This window comes from the organism of the source record quoted next, unplaced genomic scaffold (assembly GCF_019419815.1).
Source record: "Pyrus x bretschneideri cultivar Hongxiangsu unplaced genomic scaffold, Pyrus_bretschneideri_v1 Contig38, whole genome shotgun sequence".
NCBI classification, from domain to species: Eukaryota; Viridiplantae; Streptophyta; class Magnoliopsida; order Rosales; family Rosaceae; genus Pyrus; species Pyrus x bretschneideri.
Genome location: NW_025999701.1, coordinates 274,793 through 293,311, shown reverse-complemented (window position 1 = coordinate 293,311; position 18,519 = coordinate 274,793). Strand labels below are relative to the sequence as shown.

The 18,519-nt window shown below is 38.7% G+C and overlaps 3 protein-coding genes across 5 annotated transcripts; 2 read left to right on the top strand and 1 right to left on the bottom strand.

Moving 5' to 3' along the window:
* The first annotated feature begins 2,705 nt into the window (after window positions 1–2,705).
* On the top strand, window positions 2,706–4,814 carry LOC103934431. The gene is made up of 3 exons (XM_009344173.3): window positions 2,706–2,866; window positions 2,977–3,031; window positions 4,361–4,814. The coding sequence occupies exons 1-3, from the start codon at window positions 2,782–2,784 to the stop codon at window positions 4,515–4,517; spliced, it is 297 nt and encodes a 98-aa protein (XP_009342448.2). The 5' UTR covers window positions 2,706–2,781; the 3' UTR covers window positions 4,518–4,814.
* Window positions 4,815–6,075: 1,261 nt separating this feature from the next.
* LOC103934430 (cytochrome c-type biogenesis ccda-like chloroplastic protein) lies at window positions 6,076–10,593 on the top strand. 3 transcript variants are annotated; one of them, XM_009344172.3, is made up of 13 exons: window positions 6,076–6,221; window positions 6,355–6,442; window positions 6,607–6,762; window positions 7,323–7,375; window positions 7,605–7,735; window positions 7,834–7,919; window positions 8,055–8,086; window positions 8,209–8,370; window positions 8,524–8,596; window positions 8,689–8,789; window positions 9,344–9,436; window positions 9,939–9,985; window positions 10,275–10,593. In XM_009344172.3, the coding sequence occupies exons 2-13, from the start codon at window positions 6,355–6,357 to the stop codon at window positions 10,345–10,347; spliced, it is 1,095 nt and encodes a 364-aa protein (XP_009342447.1). In that variant the 5' UTR covers window positions 6,076–6,221; the 3' UTR covers window positions 10,348–10,593. The 3 variants fall into 3 exon arrangements, with proteins under 3 accessions (XP_009342447.1, XP_048420140.1, XP_048420141.1); XM_048564183.1 differs by lacking the exon at window positions 10,275–10,593 and adding an exon at window positions 10,064–10,223; XM_048564184.1 differs by having other exon boundaries at window positions 6,180–6,221; window positions 6,632–6,762.
* Window positions 10,594–14,541: 3,948 nt separating this feature from the next.
* LOC103934429 lies at window positions 14,542–16,202 on the bottom strand. Its single transcript, XM_009344170.3, has 2 exons — window positions 15,494–16,202; window positions 14,542–15,209 (listed from the first exon to the last, which is right to left on the bottom strand). The coding sequence occupies exons 1-2, from the start codon at window positions 16,137–16,139 to the stop codon at window positions 14,737–14,739; spliced, it is 1,119 nt and encodes a 372-aa protein (XP_009342445.1). The 5' UTR covers window positions 16,140–16,202; the 3' UTR covers window positions 14,542–14,736.
* Window positions 16,203–18,519: the final 2,317 nt, after the last annotated feature.

Genomic DNA, 18,519 nt, shown 5'->3' with positions numbered 1-18,519 from the left:
TTCTCTTTGATGCACCCACTCTGACTTGAATTTTCATTATACATATATTCTTCTTCCTATTTTCGAGTATTTCGGTTTAAGTTGTGATTTTAAATTTCGGGACGAAATTCTTTTAAGGGGGGTAGATTGTAACAACCCGTCCCGAAATTTACGTAAGAAAATGGGTATTTTTGTATTTTCACTAAGTTTGGGGATACCTTTCTTTTAAAAATTGTTTTTGAGCCTTAATTGGTGAGCCCAAGGGGCCCACCCCCTGTTTTTGTTCCCCGGTTTTTCCCTTTCCCTTTTCTTTTTTTTTTTTGAAAAGTCTCTTCTCTCTTCTCTCTTTCTTCCTCCATGCTCTCTCCTTCCCCCCCCCCCTCTCGGTCCGACAAGAACACACCCACACACACACACACACACACACACCCATGCCCACGCCTATAACTCTTTTCTAACCCCGTGGATGTGTTTTGGGACGTCAAACCACGAAGAAACCACCTCGGGAGACATTTCTCAGTTTTCCGGCGAGCACCGCCCCTTTCGAGGCGATTTCCGGCCAAACCACGGCGAGTTGGCCGGCGTGCGAGGTATCAATCTCTTCGTCTCGCTGAGTACTACAACTTTCCTTTTTGTTTCACCTAATTTCATTGAGTATTGAAGAAGTTATGCTCATTTGAATCTTACCCAGTTTCCGGCGGACACCCGTGGCTTCCAGGCTGTTTTCCGGCCAACTCAGGCCACAATGACGGGAACCAAGGGTATATTTCGATTCCTTACCTTCGGGGCTTCAATTTGGTATATTGAATGACATGTTTTGGTTGAGTTTTGAGCTCCAACGGAGCTTGGGAATTCTCCGGCCGAAATCCGGCTTTCCCCCTCCTTGGAATCCGGCGACCACCAAACCCAAAGGCCTTAGGGCCTTGGTTGCAGCCCAAACCCATATCCCCTTTTTAATTAGGCCTTAGGGCCGTGTGAACCAAGCCCAAAACCCTTTTTAATTTGGGCCATTGGGCCGTGAGGTTAAAGCCCAAACCCAACCCACCTAAGACCCAAACCCAATTATCCTAACCCAAACCCTTTAGGCCCAACCCGGATCCAACCCAAGTCCAAACCCAATACCCAAACCCAATTCACCTAAACCTAAACCCATTTACCCTAACCCAAACCCTAAAGCCCAAACCCGTGGCCCTGACCCGTTGACCCGGACCTGACCCGTTGACCCGTCAACGGTCAGCGTTGATTTTGACCGGTCAACGGTCAACGTTGACTTTGACCTCCGGGTTGACTTTTTCGGTTTTCGTGCGGGACCCCTCCTAGGCTAATTTCGACGTCCTGAACCCGTTTCCGGTGTCCGTTTTCCCAAATTCAATCGTTTGAGTAGTGTTTGACTAAATGTGCCATTTATGTGCTTAGGGGCAGTTATCGATGGCGTTTCCTTCTTCGCTAGATGACGTGGCTTTTCGACGGCGAAGTACTGTGAGTGGACCCCTTCTAAAAATGCATGTTTTGATAGTATAAATGCATACATGAAAAGCATGATTTGATGATTATGTTTTATGAAACGTTTTACGAGATAACATGCTTACTGAGGCTAGTTTGAATTATTACTATTTTTCCTATAACCCATGTTCTTGTAGAATATCTGATGGATGACGATATGATATTTAGAACATGTTTAGAACACCTCTTTATAGTATAGATGATGGATGACTTTATACTATGAAGTTGATTTTCAATATATGTATGTTCACTGGTTTTATACCTACCTAGTGGTCCTTTCCGCTACGGGACGTAGGGATAGATCCAGTCCGTCCCGGGCGACGGTTTGGTGTTGGCATAGGGCCTGGAGTGTGTTTTCCTCTGACTGTCTGCTCAGAGACGGGGAGCCGGCAAGGGGCCTGAAGTGTATTTTCCTCTGACTGTGTGCTCAGAGACGGGAAGCCGGCATGGGGCCTGAAGTGTTATATCGGACATTCACTAGTGTTTATTATTTATGCGAATTATGATTTGAGGCATTGCACGACATGCTAGGTTTCGGAAAACCTATGTTTATCATTATATATGTGTTTTCATAAAACCTGGGGGTTAGTATGTTGATAACTGTTTTATTATATATATATGTCAACTTGGTCCACTCATGTTTGTTTTGCGCCCCCTTCAGGACTTAGAATCGAGGCATACAATCCCGACGTCCAGGCACTTTCCGCATCGGCATCTTCGAGTCCTCTCGGTGTAGGACCCACTTCTTTGTTTCATTCAATTTTATATTATTTTCTTTTAGTGTTCTAGATTAGTGGTGTGCTCTGAACACGGTCCTTGTTTGCATATTCATTATTCTTTTATATTTATAAACCTTATTTATCCTTTATTTTCAGCATTTGCACTTACTAAATGGCTTTCGTCACCCTCGGGTGTCGGCCAGCACGTGCCTATCCTGGTATTCGGGGAATATCGGGGTCGGGGCGTGTCATGAGTAGGAGGATAATAGGGGGAAAAGATAGCGTTTTGGAACAAGGCTTTTTTGAAAGGTAGTTTTCTACAAGGGCTACTTGAATCAAATTTTTAAAAAGAAAAAAAACTTTTGAAAAGAGAGATTGTTTTTTTTACTTTTTTACGTAAGTGTGGGCAAGATGTCCCAGAAAAAAATAATGGGCTAGATGTCCAAAATCCTCATGGGCCAATGGCCCAACAAGGTATAAGGTAGTTAAAGGTCCAATTAGCCCGCCTTTCCGCGGGTTCTCTCTCCGTGCAACGAGCTAGGGTTTATTATTCCCTAAAACCTCTCTCAGATTTTTAGCCATGGCGAAGAACAGGAACAAGAAGAAGAAAACCGGCGCCGCTTCAATGGACATCGCCAAAGATCCCGTCTCAGATCTGCCTCAAGGTATCGAATTGGAAGAAGACACACGAGAATTTGGAATCATTTTTTTTATAATTCCTTCAAATTCCATGGTTTTGAAATTTGGATTTCTGATCGTTTTGATCTTTGTGCAGCAATGGATACGTCAGAGTCTGGAGCTCATAACCCAAGTGCTGCTGCTTCCAATTTGTAAGTATCAACTATAAAAAAGCAGTCAATTTTAATTTTTTTAATTTTTTGAAGAATTCCAGACTGCCAATCAAGACCACAAATTGAAACCCTAAACCTTAATCACAAGTCAAGGCATGATTCCATGTGAATGAATGAATTGATTAACACTCTGATAAAGTATGCTAGATTCTGTGCAGGATTGAGATGGTATTATTGTATGGTTATGTGTGAGATTAATGGGTTTTAATTTTAAAAAATGAATATATATATATATATATATATATATATATGGAGACTAAATTTGCAAACTAAATGATGTGTCATCAATAAAAATAAGCACGTTAATCAATAGTTAAGTAATAATCTAATCGTCAGCTTTCATGTCATTTAGTATACAAAATTTAGTCTTCCTAGCATTATCCTGTATATGTGTGTGTATGTATGTACTTATGTCTGTATGCATTCAATGCATGTTTATCTGTCTTCTTCTTTTGTGTGAGAATATCGGTGTTTACTTTATAAAATGGTGCAGAATTTCAAATTTTAATGAATTAAGCTTGGAATTTATATTGTTTTGGTTTACACGGTAGATGTTACCCAATTATGTGCATATTGCGAGTAATTCCAGAATTCTATCAGAACATGTCTTGGTTGAATGTCGTATGTATGAAAGTTTTGTTAAGTCCTTAGGCGAGATTGTTCCTTAAATGGCTCAGATGGCTCGAATGGTTTTATTATGGACAGTGATCAGTGGCATTACTGTCAACTTATGATGGTTTTCTAGTCCCAAGTTCTTCAACAGAGGGTATCTCTGCTACTCTCATTATGGAGTATTTGTTGCATACAAGCTAGCACGATTACTTATTTTCCTGTTTTGGGGCTGTGAAAATCAGTTTTACCACATTACTATGTTTTTGGGGGTCAGTTGAGCATGCTAGAATTGGTAATGAGGAGACTTGTTTTTGTCGCTAGGTGATACTGCTCTGTGACTGTTCATGTCACAGGTGCAGGAATATAGGGTTCAAATCATGGGAAGAGATTGAGGAAGGGAGGGTTCATTGATGCGTCACGTGATTGTGATTTGATTATGTTTTGTCCTTTGAAAATAGGGTCAAGTATTTAGTATTTTGGTGGCTTCGTAGTTTCTTTCCCCTTCGATTGATGTTTTATTTGTTCTTTCTTATGAACTCTTTCTGTGATGTCTTAAGTTGTCTGTTCAAGTTACTCGTTTATGTTTTTGTAATATGCCTTTTTCTGGTTTCGTTTTATTTCTAAATCCTTTGTTTTCCCGAAGCAATCTGTTTTCTGTTTCGTACACCTTTTTAATCGTGAAAATTTCTGTGACAGAAAGATAAAGGGAAGACAAATGAAGAGATCAAAAAATGCTCGAAAGAAAAAAGCCGTAGTGAGAGCTATATCTAAAACAGAGAAGGCTGTTGAGAAAGTTAAGAAGCATGAAAGCAAAACCTTGAGAACTCAATCTGCAAAGTTGCTGTATGACTGATTCTGGTCGCCCATATTGATAGTATTAAGATTCAACTTTTTTATGATCCCTGTATCAGTTTCCTTTTAAGTTTCTTTCCCAATTGATATTGACAATGAATGTAATTAGATGGATGTTTTCGGGTCTTGACGTTGAAATTTTGCTAGTTGACTTGTACAAGCATGAAAGCAAAAGACTCGTGCCGGACTCTCGTGTGTCTGGTCCCTTCTGCCTCGCAGGAATTTGGCATGAATTTGTAGAAGAGCAAACAGAAAACCATCTTAGTTCTAATTGATTCTTCTTGAGCTACAGAGCTAATCCCAGATCTTCATCTATAAATACTTTGTGGCAGGTTCGTCGTCTCCAATCCAGCATTGTGTTGTACACTTACCTTAAGCTAGAGCAGGCGTATCAGACGAAGCAGCCTTTATCGTTCCAATTTGAAGCTTTCCCTTCGGAAGCAATTCCATGTAATGTCACTGAACACCAGTTTGTAAGAAATATTCGGACAAGACATTAGGATCGCAAATTCAATAACCCTGTCTACAATTAATTAATTACAAACAACTTATCTGTAGAAGAGGTTTCCAAATTATATGTTCTTACTATGAATAGAGTTTAGCCCATAATAGAACGATTATTTATAGGAAAACTAATAAAAATGGCTTGAAAACTTTGAATTGTAACAATAAGGACAAAATAAAAAGTAAAGTGAATAGTACCAGGATTGACTTTTTAGTGTAAAAATGTGGTTTTTCGTTAAAGTGAATAGTACCGTAGGCTTTTCGTTAAAACTTCCTTATTTAGTTCATGTACAATTTGGGTTCTTTATATCATAAATGACGAATCAAAATGTTTAAAGAGGCATTCCATAATTTTCACAAAACAATCCACCTTTGAGATTGTTATGGGGTGCACAAAGGGGAATTGATAGTGTAATAAATCATTGACTCCATTCTACGGGAAAAAAAGAGGAGAACTTCTTGAAAAAACACTACCGTTAAGTATCAAGTTCTACGACACTGAAGAAACACATGCTATACTTCCAGAAAAAAGTTTGAGCAATCTTCAACAAAAGCGTACTTGTACATGAAACCAACACAGGGGATAAATGTGAGTTCTTTAATACAGTTGGTATTAGAAGAGAGGAATTAAAGACAATTTCTTAGAATTTCAGCTATAAAGATAATGTTCTTAACCATTTGGATAAGCATCTCAATGGTGGTGTGTCTCAGTTAACTAATGCTAAAAAGTAATACCAAAGTTTAACAATGTGAGTCAATTTGGAATTTGCTTCTAGAATAGTTAAAAATAATTTTTGGCAACAAAAAAAAGCTTATGATTATGACAGAAAAATCTAAAAATGCTATTAGCTCATAAAAGCGCTTTTTGAAAACACACCTACACTTAGAGCTTTTAATAAAAACATCACGTGTGTGTATACTAAGGTCGCTTTCTAACATAAGCATTTACGAGCAAAAGTGATTTCTTAAAAAGTAATTACAACCAATGTCTGACTATTTTTATAATTCATGCCTCTATACACGTCTGAAAACAACTATTGGGCCTCAAATGTGTCGGGTGTTTCTTGAGATGCCCATTAGCCTAGTAAGCCCATATATGGTGATGTTATTTCTTCCAAAGTTTGTGTTGATATTTCTGCCAATGATTGCTTGCTTGCTTGCTTCCACTGCTGCTGTGTGAACCAAATCCGAAAAATTTGAGGTAAAAGCAAAAAGCTTTGAGATTTTCTCTGCTCAAATCCACCAATGATTGAAAATTTAGCCGAACAATTTTCTGGGTTCCCGATCATTTCTTCCAGTGTTCAATTTTTGTGTTTTGAGATTTCTGTATGCAGATGAATTTGGCTATCAACAATTGCGGCAGTTATGGAATTAATCCTTTCACAATTTCAAGCTGCAAGGGTGGCCAGAAAATCAGTCACAGTGAGTAAACTGTGATTATAATTTTGCATGTTGGGATATATTATCAAGTTCAAGCGCTGAATCTTTTGTATGTATTTGTATAGATTTCATGTGGGTTTTACTACTAAATACTAATTAATGCATGTTGTGGCATTTTTATTGTCTCCCAAATTCGTGTGCTGAAGGTAAAAAATATATGGTGCCCAGCAGAATGCTGAAGGGACCTGCTTCTACTTCTACACCTCAGGATGCTTGCCAAGATTCTGCATCATTGGCAAAGACTGATAGAAGCAGCAGCACCAGCAGCTTCCCAATTAAGACTTTCGTAAATTCCATGGCAGGTAACAAGCCTTCGTCCTTTGCAGCTTCGCTTAACACGGATTAACTTCTGTTTCTATTGCCTCTGTTTATTTTCTCCCCAAGAAGTGAACTTTCATATGATTAATGAATAGAATAGGTCTAACTTCAAACGTAGAGACGTATAATTAGCCGGGAGCTTTTTGATTTCCTTTGTCTTCTGGATACCATTCACAATTCGTGACTATTTATACTCTTCGAACTGTGAGAAATTAGCTGTTGTTTTAGCTCACTCGTTTCCTGATGGTTTTTTTTGTGGGGTTCGGAAGTTTTTTTTGTTGAAATTTGAAAGTGTGTTAGTTTCGAATAAGTTATGGAAATCTTCCATTTATATTTGTGGTTTGGCTATTCATTTTAACATTTACGTTTTATTGATTCACTTGCATATTTATATAATATACATGTAGATAATTACATTAATTAACAGCCATGGCACGAAGGAAATCTTCCATGTTACCTGTGATTCTCAGTTGATTCAAAGCGATTGGATGTACTCTATAAACTTTCTTGTAACTGAGTTGGTTTTTTGTTTCTCATTTTTCAGCGGCGAATTTGGTCTTTGCCGACTTGGCAAAGGCTAGCACGGAGAAAATGTTGGTGAGAATTTGCTTAATTGCTGATCCCATTATACCTTCTCAGTATTTTTTTTTTCTTTTCAAAATTTCAGTATCATTTTGCTGCACAGTCCTTATAGTTTTTGTAGTTGTGTTGTTTCATGATGATGGTTTAGATTGTCAGTACCTGGGCCAGAACTACTTTTAAAGTCTGTATCCTAGTTATAGTTCTCATATATAATCTGAGGAACTAGAATTCTTTTCCAAGTCAGGATGGTGCTGTTTCAGTATATACCTTGGCTGATGGAGGCCCCGGAGAATGGTTTGGAGGCTTCCTATTTTCTGCTGGACAAGATGCTAATGAAGCTGTTCAAGACCAGCTATCAGCCCTCAGTTTCTCTAGGTTCAGTCCCACCTTCACGTCTTCATTTACGATTCTATTTTTGATGATTTACTGCCTTGGAATATGCACTGTTTGCCATTGCTTGTTCGTCTTTGCAGTTTGGCAGTTATCTTTGGGGCTGGGCTTGTGACCAGCCTTTCTCCTTGTACTCTTAGCGTTTTACCTCTGACCCTAGGTTACATAGGTAAGCATTTATGTCTTTTATTTCATGGATATGGAGACAAATGGGGGGAGAGGAGTCGTTTTGCATTAAGATGGACAGTGACTCTTTTGCATATATCATGCGTAATGCTTATATGAATTTATTTGAATCATACAGGAGCATTTGGCTCAGGGAAAAGCAAGGCAGAGGTGATAACTTGCTACTTTTGATTGCCTTTGTTACTCTCTCTTTCTCTTTCGCTCTCTCTCTCTCTGACAGCTGACACACACATATTCCTATAGCATGAGGTTAATGTTCCTTTATTGGTCAGGTTCTTGGGAATTCAATTGCGTTCTCCTTAGGATTGGCAACTACACTTGCACTCTTAGGCATAGGAGCCTCATTTGCTGGAAAGGCATATGGACAGACAGGGCAGGGGTTACCTTTGACTGCTTCAGGTTTAGCTATTATTATGGGCCTGAATCTCCTTGAGGTATTTATTCATGTGCTAACATTTTGTATTTTTTATTTTTGCCTAGAATGCGCTTAGTTTATTGGATATTATCTTTCACTTTGATTGCCTAGTCTTTCTGATTATATGCTATCCCTTAGTCTTATGCTATCACCATATGGGTTGATGTTGCAGGTAATTGAACTACAGCTCCCCTCATTTTTTAGCAATTTTGATCCCCGGGCTGCTGCTGCTAATTTCCCTTCAAGTAACTACCCACCATAATGTTATAGACTTTTGTGGTTTAGATAAAAGCTGGTTGTCCAACTGATCTTACAAGTTTCAACTTGAACGTATTAGGTGTGCAAGCATATCTAGCTGGGCTTACATTTGCTTTAGCTGCCTCGCCATGCAGTACGCCAGTGCTGGCCACTCTGCTTGGATATGTTGCTACGTCTAAGGTAAACTCAAATGTTTGATGGTCTTGAATTTCTTTTTAGCTTTCAGTTTGCTTGAGATTACTGATAGCAAAAGCAGTAGCTTTACATTTGTGCATGCGTTAATAGCCTGGCATATTCAGAATCTCTTACTCTTGAAAGGAGATAGATAGATGCAGAAGAATCTTTAGATTTTCAGTACATGTTCTTCACTAATGCTTGTGAGAGTCGGCTGATGCTCTTGGACTCCCTCAAACCCTTTGTTAACTGGATGTTATGGATGATCACATTTTTGGAGTAAAACTTCATATTTTATTGGTGTAGATCAGTTGCAGTTAGGCAGATGATGTAGGAGGGTCATTGTAAATTCCTTCGATGTTGCTTATTGGTCTCAGTCAATCATCTCTGGAATGTCATATATAAGAAATTTTTTTATCCATCCTGATATCATATTATAGCATGCAAATTCAAAACAGTTGATGCTCTCAGTACTCTTTGCCAGCTTAAGTTGTGCCTTTCGCAGTTTATGTACATACATAGCGGATATTTTTAGTTTAAGTGGAGAAATTTTATTACAGAATCCAGTGATAGGAGGCAGCTTACTTTTGACATACACAAGTGGTTATGTTGCTCCTTTACTTCTTGCTGCTTCTTTTGCTGGAGCACTGCAGGTATGTGGTCTAGCACCTTTTAGATATGTTGTAAGTTCTGTTAGAACATAACAGTTAGTGAATGCTTCCGGTATATTTCTTTGCTATTGCGTTCTCCCACCTGTGACGGGCCTCATACTAAAAGATTCAAGACTTATGTGTGAATGTCTCTGGAAAGTCTGCCTAGCAATGTTGGCAACTTTAACCTTCCATTTCATCTGTAATTGTGAGTTGAATATTGAATGAATTTAAATCACAAGAAACAACAAAGAATGGTTCGGAAGTCTGGAAAAGAAAAAAAAAATCAGAAAGAATATGCAAGAACACAATAATAGAAGTCATATCAACTGACAAAAAACTACGTTCATGGGAACTCAAAATGAGATCATAATCATTTCTGTGGAAACCTATGCATTTAATTTTTTGTTTCAAAGTCGTGATTAATTAAGAGTAAATAATTATCGTATTCTGCTTCAAGGATTTTTCCTTTTTCCTGAGCAAAACCTATATATGTTTTGTGCAGAGCCTACTTTCATTTCGCAAATTTTCAGCATGGATAAACCCAATCAGGTAACACTTAACACCTTTCCTTGTTGTTTTTAATTCTTCGAAAACTTGTTAGTACATTTGAGTTCCCCCAAATTATAGGAACTAAGCTCCATCATTAGTAATCGACTGTTGAGGTGGTATATATTGTACAAGTCTGTCAACTTTCAACCCGCTTCCAGTGAGCACTTTGGTGATTCTCGGGCCATCACAAGGCAACTAAGATGTCTTATGAGCTATTTGCTCATTTCTCAAATACCCGGGGTCGCTGTCCGACTTTCACCAACATATTTGAATTTTGTTGTTTGAACAGCGGTGCACTTCTGTTAGGAGGGGGTGTGTATACTTTCTTGGATAGGCTTTTCCCAGTTACAATGGCAATGTAGAGATTTGCTCAATGAAATAAACGTCGAAACACTTCCAGAATGGCGGCATTAAGTTCTTCTTTGAACTCCGTTTGCTCGCGGTTTCACTTGTACAGGATGCAACAGTTCTAGTTATGTGTAAATCTATACTAAAATTGCATAAGATGGTAAGAGTGAAAATAATGTGAATCCTTTGTAAAGTATTCTGATTTCATCATTCAAACTGAGGTAAATAGGAATCCTCTACGGAAGACCATCAGCAGTCAATTGACCGAATCATTTTTTTTTTCTTTCGAATAAACAATATTATTTACACTAAGGGGAAGGGGTGGGTTTAACCTTATAATGAATTGGCAATAATGTAGTTTAAATTCATTTTTTGCGAAAATCAAACCTAAGATCTTTTACTTACAAATAAAGAGAAATATCATTAGGTCGTAATACTAAGTGGCTTTATCAAATCATGTTAGTTTTGAACTTAATAGGAAGAATAACGAACTTTTTTCGTTCTCTTGACAAAAGAAAGGTGTTAAATGACATTATGGCATGAGAGGTTTTGGATGTTGGCCATTAGGTAGAGATTCTTAGCCATTGTTAAGAGCTCATGGGTGGAACTTGCCCTAAAAACCGAGCAATACCTGGCTACTTAAGAATGAGTAGGAGCTTTGAGCTTTGTGCTTACAATTAGAAAACTGTTTATAATATTAATCACTTGTAAAGTCATCTTTGTAGAAAATGAGTAAAAGATTAAGGGGGCGTTTGTTTGCCCTCACTAAGTTGGACTGGACCGGACTGGACTAACTATTAGTCCAATACTGTGTTTGTTCCATGCTGGGACTAACATTAATGAGACTAAAGGGGACTAGCATGGACAAAACCCTTCACTAAGAGGTCTTAGCGAGACCCCCCAATAACCATGGGACTAGCTAAGACTATCCTCTCTTTCTCGTCCTCGTCACGCTCAACGACCACTCTCAATAGACTCATCGTCATCTCCGGTCACCTAGATCAATCATTAACTTTCCGACTCTCTTTCAGATCCATTTCACAACTAACTTTCATACAAAATATACCAAATTGAAGTTGGGAGTGACAAGATTACGATTTTACCTGAATCGAGGCCAAAATGTGGTCGAATGTGGCTGGAAAATGGCCTGGAAGTCTCGGCCTGTTTGGGCTTCTTCAAATCCATGACCGATTCGAGCATTCAAAGCTAAGATCTCGGTCCAGGGATGGTGATGAATTTTTTGACGGTGCTAACTTCATCCAATTTAACGAGGAAATGGTAGGAAAAAATGAAGAAAAAGATAAGATCATAATAAAATATTAATAATTTATATATTAAATAATATAATATTATAATTTGTTATTATCCAGCTTCTTAGTCCAATACTGTACCAAACGCTTCACTAAGTTAGTCCAGTTTAGTCTAGTCTAAGCTAGTCCAGCTTAGTCATTGAAGCTAATCCAGTCCGAAATAGTCCGGCGCAACAAACGCCCCCTAAGATTGTTTAGTCAATCTATTGAAGCAAATACTTAGACGGTCCACAAAGTTTTTACCAATTCCGTTCATCTATTCTTATAAAACTCGATGACTAAATAATCTTGGTTTTAAGTGATTTTTTTTGCAAAGAAGATCTTTATAAAGTGACTTACAATATGAATGATTCTGATCATAAATACAAAGTTTCAAATTGACAACGAACAATTCTGGGTAAGAACTCCTACTCATATTTTGAGTAGCAAAGTATTATTAGCACCTAAGGAAAGGGGCGCCCAATAACTCCGGAACTCGTATGATGTATTTTTTTCTAAAAATGGATACGGTTTCCATACACCGCAAAATCGTCGACGTATTCTGTCGATTGAATTGGCCGATGGTAGCCATTTTCTTCTACTATTGACACAAAGGAGAGTGAAAACGATGTCTAAATTGTGTAGGCCTGATAAGTTGATAACCTTCATATTAGGAATTGGGAAAAATGACATCATTAATCAGAAACGATGTGGTCCACGAAGATGGCAACTGTATAATACAAGGTAAGGGAAGCCCAAACGGTGGATACTGGTGGAGTCTGCAGACTCGACTATTTCTTCAAGTCTGAAATGGAAGATTTTCTAGGCCAGCCAAAACAAAATTTCCAATATTTTTTATTTACGTGGTTATAAAAAGCACTTAACAGATTAGCCACTACAAGTACGTGGAGGTGTACTTTTTTCTGAAGTGCTTATCCAGAAGCAGAAACATTTTCCAAGCTTTTCGGCCACATCCACTGTGCCAAATTTAGGCTAAATATTTATTGGGGTTAGACTTACCTCACCACCCACCGCCTTCGCAATTATGATACTAACATGATGTCTTCTTCTCTCCCTAGGGTTTTACTCCGTAAATGTTTCATGATCTCATTATCTCATTATCTCTGCATTTGAAATGCTTTGGCTGCTGTGATTGATGAAAGGAATTCAGAGTAGGGCTTAGAACTAGACGAAAAATACTTGTATTGAAAGCATTATGGGCACGAGAATGATTGGGTATGCGGTAAATAACTCCGTACGTTAATAGGATACTTGTCATTTTTTAGGCATGCCATATCAAACCAATAGAAGGCACTTAAGCCATCTCCAACCGAAGGATCTAGAGGGTCGAAAAATGTCCGAAAACAGTCTTCAACCGAGGGCTAAGCCAGAGGGCTTGTGAGTCCCACGAAATCTGAAAGGGCCGAAGGGACAACCGGCTAGCCACTTTCAGTGAGCTAGCCAGCCCGCTAGCTAGCCCAATTTCAATATTTTTATTTTTATTTTTTTGTTCTTTTCCATTAGCCGAGTCCTTTTTCTTTTTGTTTTGTTCATTTCCATTGCTCAGCCCACTTTAGGGTTTAGGGCTTAGTTTTTTTTATGATCCCAGCCCACTTTTTGTTTTTATGCCTAGCAGCCCTTTTTTTTTTTTTTTTTTTTTTTTAGTTTTTATTTTTCTTTTCTTACACCATTTCTCACATATTTTTCATTATTCCATAATATCTTACTTGATTTTATTTCAATTCTTTACATGCCATACTATAACCCTTTGGTCCTCAGTTGGAGACGGTTTTTTGTGATAGGGCTAAAATGAGCCCTATGACCATTTGACCCCCGGTTAGAGATGGTAAGCAATATTGCCTTGCACTGTTCATTAAAATATTAATTTCTTGAAGGGCCAGATGGTTAAAACAAACCCTCTGGCCAGCCTTCGGTTGGAGATGTCCTTACTTTTCAATCCATTAGTAAACACATGAGCAGGACTGATACTCATACTATTTAGCTTTATTTTTTTTTAAGTGAACGCGCCCTATAATTCTTGTATTTCTTTGTGTTTACTATACTAACACAGGTTATTAAGTACTTGCTATCGATAAATCAACACTTGAAAATTAGCAAGTAATTGATCTCATTTCCATTCCTCCAAGTCTCAACCTTATTCTTGATCTCCTCAAGAAGGTGTTTTGGTAAACAAATGAATCTAGAAGGGCTCACAGTCATAGCCAGAAGCGGATCCATCCATGGACCCGAGTGGTCTCGGGATCATCAAGGTCCGAAGAAACGCTTGTGAGGATCTATGAGAACCATCCAACAGTCTGGGCAAGTAGTGGAAGAAAGAAAGCTACCATGACTGTGTAGATGCTATGCAAGGGAAACTTTTCGTAAAGTACTATGAACTCCCAATGATCTTTCATCTCATACCATCAAATTCACTATAATACTAAAGAAAAAATTATGATATTTTTGTATGTCATATATATGTTAAATAATACACCTAGTTAAAATAACAAACGCAAATTCGCAATACAAGTATAGTTTCTAAGTGTAAATATACACTTGCTAGCTCATTTAAAATAATAAACGCACATTCTCAATACAAGTATCGTTTCTAAGTGTAAATAGACACTTAATAGCCCCCCCATCCCATTTGCGCTTACTGTACCTTGATTAGGAATACCCAATGTTAGAATTCTGAATCTACCAATACTGATCATTGACCTGAAAGTTTTTTAAAATTCGAATAATATTACAATTAACGTAATCTAATTCAAAATTTTGGACAATGAAACTCCAACTTAAGGGGAAAAAAGCATGTTGTCTAACCAATTTCGCTACACTTGAGTATGCAGATATTGATTTGGATTTCAAACATCTTTACAACTTAACCGTTGGAGTTGATTGCAATTTTCAAAACCCACAAGAACAACATTGCATGTTTTTATTTATTTATAATTATAAATACAAACAACAACAAAGCATATTCCCACTAAGTGGGATTGGTTATATGAATCCTAAAACGTTATTGCGCTCGATTCTGTGTCACGTCTTCCGTTAAATCCAATTACTCTATAAGTTTATAATTATAATATATATATAAAAAAAAAGATAACTAAACTAATGAGCCATTGGAGCCTTGGCCCCGCGGTTCACCATCTTCTGGTACTGATTCAACGACTCCTGCCTCTGCAGCCTCATTTCCTCGTTAAACTTGTTGATGAACGCCTCCACCCGCCGGTTCAACTCGTCCTGACTCAGCGACGGCTCCTTCCTCAGCCGCCCCGACCCCGACGACCGAGCGAGCGACGGCGAGTTCTCGCTGCTTCGCTCCTGGAACGTCTCCGACTTTTTCATCTGCGGGTTCGGAGGCGGAGAGTTCGCGCTGCTCCGCTCCTGGAACGTCTCCGACTTGTTCATCTTGGGCTTCGGAGGCGGCGTGTTCTCGTCTATCCCCTGTACGTGAGTGTCCCACGTGTCCGACTTCTTCAGGTGCCTTGCTAACGGCACCGACCGCCCTTCCGTTATCGTCTTCCACGTGCTCTCCAGCGTGTCGTTCCGCTTCGGCTTCGACACTCCGAACGACTTACCCCCTGCCAAAACAAACTCGTTAATTTACCATTGTGACATCGTCTACTCAAATTCTATGCCGGGCATTTCACAGTTCAATTACACTTCTGCACCCACACGACGAGGTCAATTTCGATATTTTACAATCAGAAATAAATTTGAATTTACACGATAATAACAAAAGCAAAATCCAGGCGGCGCTCTGACCACCGAACGGTTAAGCGGTCAGGCCAGTCCGGTTCTTTGTTCCTATCCGAATATTCCAAGGCTTATACGACAAGTCGTACACAGAGAAAGAGAGTGGTACCTTCATGGCTAGCTTTAACGGCTTTAACGGATCTTCTGTGACCGATACGAGCGGAAACCGGCGGTTTCTGGTTCTCGTTCAACCAGAACTCCATAGAGTCCTTCCTCTGCAAACTCGTCTTTACAGGCGTCGATACCGCGGCGGCCTCATCTCCGCCTTCAATCGCCGCCAGATCTTCGCTATTCTCCTCCTTCCCCTTCACCACCTCCGAAACCATTGGTTCTACTAGCACTCCTCCGTACGAATCCAACACCTTCGTCAGAACATTCTCATCGTAATCGGACTCGCTCGGAACGATGCCATCGTACGCTGTGTAGTCAGGACTAATTTGTGCGGATATCTTTGCTGTCGTCACGGGAGAGACCCTCACCAGCTCCGGCTCCGTCACCGGCGTCGAATCTTCGGGTTTGGGGTGGAGCTTGGAGGAGGCGACGATGCTGATGATGATACAGTTGATGATTATGTAGAGATACGGAGGTCTGAGCCAGGAGACGGCGGAGCTCCAGAGAGAAGGGACATGGGAGGTGACGGCGTCGGTGACCACTGGAGCTGAGAGTTTCAGCCCCACGGCAATGGAGACCACACCAGTGGATATCAGCGCAACCTTTAGAGTGAGTAACCAGGTGTTGCTCGTGCTCGTAGACATTTTTTTTCCGGCGACGCAGGTTGGGAATCGATCGGAATCTTACCTTTTCCGGCGAGGGCACTATATAGGAAGTTTAAGGAATGAGTGAAAGGGGTGAGGAGGACGATTATAAATAGGGGCGGAGGGGAGAGTGAGTTTTTGCGACGAAACGAGAATGGGTGACACGTAAGCATGTAATGGTTTCTTCCACGTGGCATTGGGGTTTTCGAATGCTAGGGAAAATGAGATGATTGAAACCATCGACATAAGTGATGTGACGGTTAATAATGGAACTTATTTTTTAATAATTATGAAAAAAAACACATTAATTAATCGCATATAATATGATCCACAATAGATTATAAATTTTTTGTCTCTCTTGCTCCTCCTTGAATATTAAAAAGATTTATATTACTAAAGTTAGAACTAATTGATAAAGTGCTAAATTTTGAGCTAGTTGATAAGTTCTATCATCTTACACTTACCAATGAGAAGCCATCTAACACATAAAATACCATCTCTTTCCTAACTAAATAGATTTTCTCTTATTTGACACTGCAAAGCACATGCTAATGAGTTAGTTAAGAGTGATAATTTTGAACACAACACGACCACAATTAACGAACCTAAAAAAAATATGCCGTTACCAATTAATACGCATGATGCTAATATCAACACAACGTTGCCAATTAATATGCATAACACTAATATCAGCATCAGTGACTCGATTTTGACACGACAAACACATTTAACTAGACTTGCATAACCCTCATTTTGGACATTGAAATTTGAAATCAATAGAAGTAATCCATGAGTTTGTCTACCATCAATCGTTTTGGTCATTCTGGGAGAATTATGTTGAAAATGATCAAAATGACAAATTACCCTTAATTAATAAATAATGTGCCCAAATGATTTGACAAAAATTGAGAGCATTTTTGTCATTTGATACTTATTTAATAGAAGTTTTTCATAGAATGACCAAAATGATTGATAGTGGACAAACTCAGAGATCACTTCTATAGATTTTAAACCCCAACGACCAAAGTAAGTACTTATGTCAATTTCAATGATTATTTTGACTATATATTTATGAATAATATCATTCATATTTTTAGTTTTATAAGCATCAAACCAAAAAAGTCATATTTATAAAAAATTAAAATAATAATAATAAATCGTTTTAAGGTTAAGTGGGTTTAGAATCATTACACTAGCAAATGTTATTATTTATTAACATTCCATTAAGACATGTTTGAGATTACTTCTGAAATCGTTAAAAATACGTTCTAACAAGTATTTTTAGTTGCGTTTGACAGAAAAAGCTAGAATTATTTTTTTATAAGTTTCTTATAAAAGCACTTCTAACCAAAGCACACAGAGCAAAAGTATTTCTCGCTAAAGTAGTTGCAAAACCCCGATACGAAAATTGTGACTTGAGGAGCACTTGATTTATCTATCCTATGATTTTTCAAGCTCAATAATTTAGTTTTAACAATTTAAGTGATGATCTTGGATACATAAATAAGAATTCAGCTGCCATTTCTTGGATTAGGGTCTCTCATACACAAAAATAGATGTGACTTTTAGCTGTTATTTCTTGGATAAGAAGTTTCGTGTCCATAAATAATCAGTTTCTACTTCTCCAGACCGTTCTGGTGGTGGGAGGTGGGACATGTTCTTTCCCTTTTTTTTAATTTCTTTGTTTACTTAATTATCATTTCATCATAAAAGTAAATAAAAAAGGTGATTAATTGTTTAATCTTTGTACAGGAAGAATTAATATTTAAAAGGTACCACTACCACATCTCAACGGCTATATTTTTATAAATGTGACCGTTAACTCCGGCGGTGTGTTGATCGTGAAGGATCCTAAATGCCCGGGTCCATGGGTATCGCGTTGGACCACTCACTCACTCACCCTTGGAGACTGGGTAATGGATTTTTCTTAATTAATCTTGAGCTTGCCCACACGCTTGCCACCCTACTTCATTAACCGACCGTGTTTAGAAGGTAATTAAGAAAGAATTCGTGAGTTGTTAATCTGTGACAGCCCGTCCCAAAAACAATTTAAAACGTACGTGTGAAAAGACAGTTTTGCCCCTAGTTCGATTTTGTTACGTTTTTGGGTTGTTTTTGTGTGTGTGTTGGCATGTTTTGGGCCACACACCTTCTCCCACACACCATCACCTCCCTGTCCCTTTCCCTACATCTGTCCCGAGTTCTCTCTCCCTTCCCATTCACCATATACGTACGGACATACACCCAAAACCCATCAAACACCCACATATCGAAGGAACCAAGCACACATTCGAACTCGTGAGGCTCGTGGGAGTCCAGTCGTACCATTTTCAGGTGAGAACTCTATCGTTTTCACGTCGTTTCGACGATGTCCGATTTG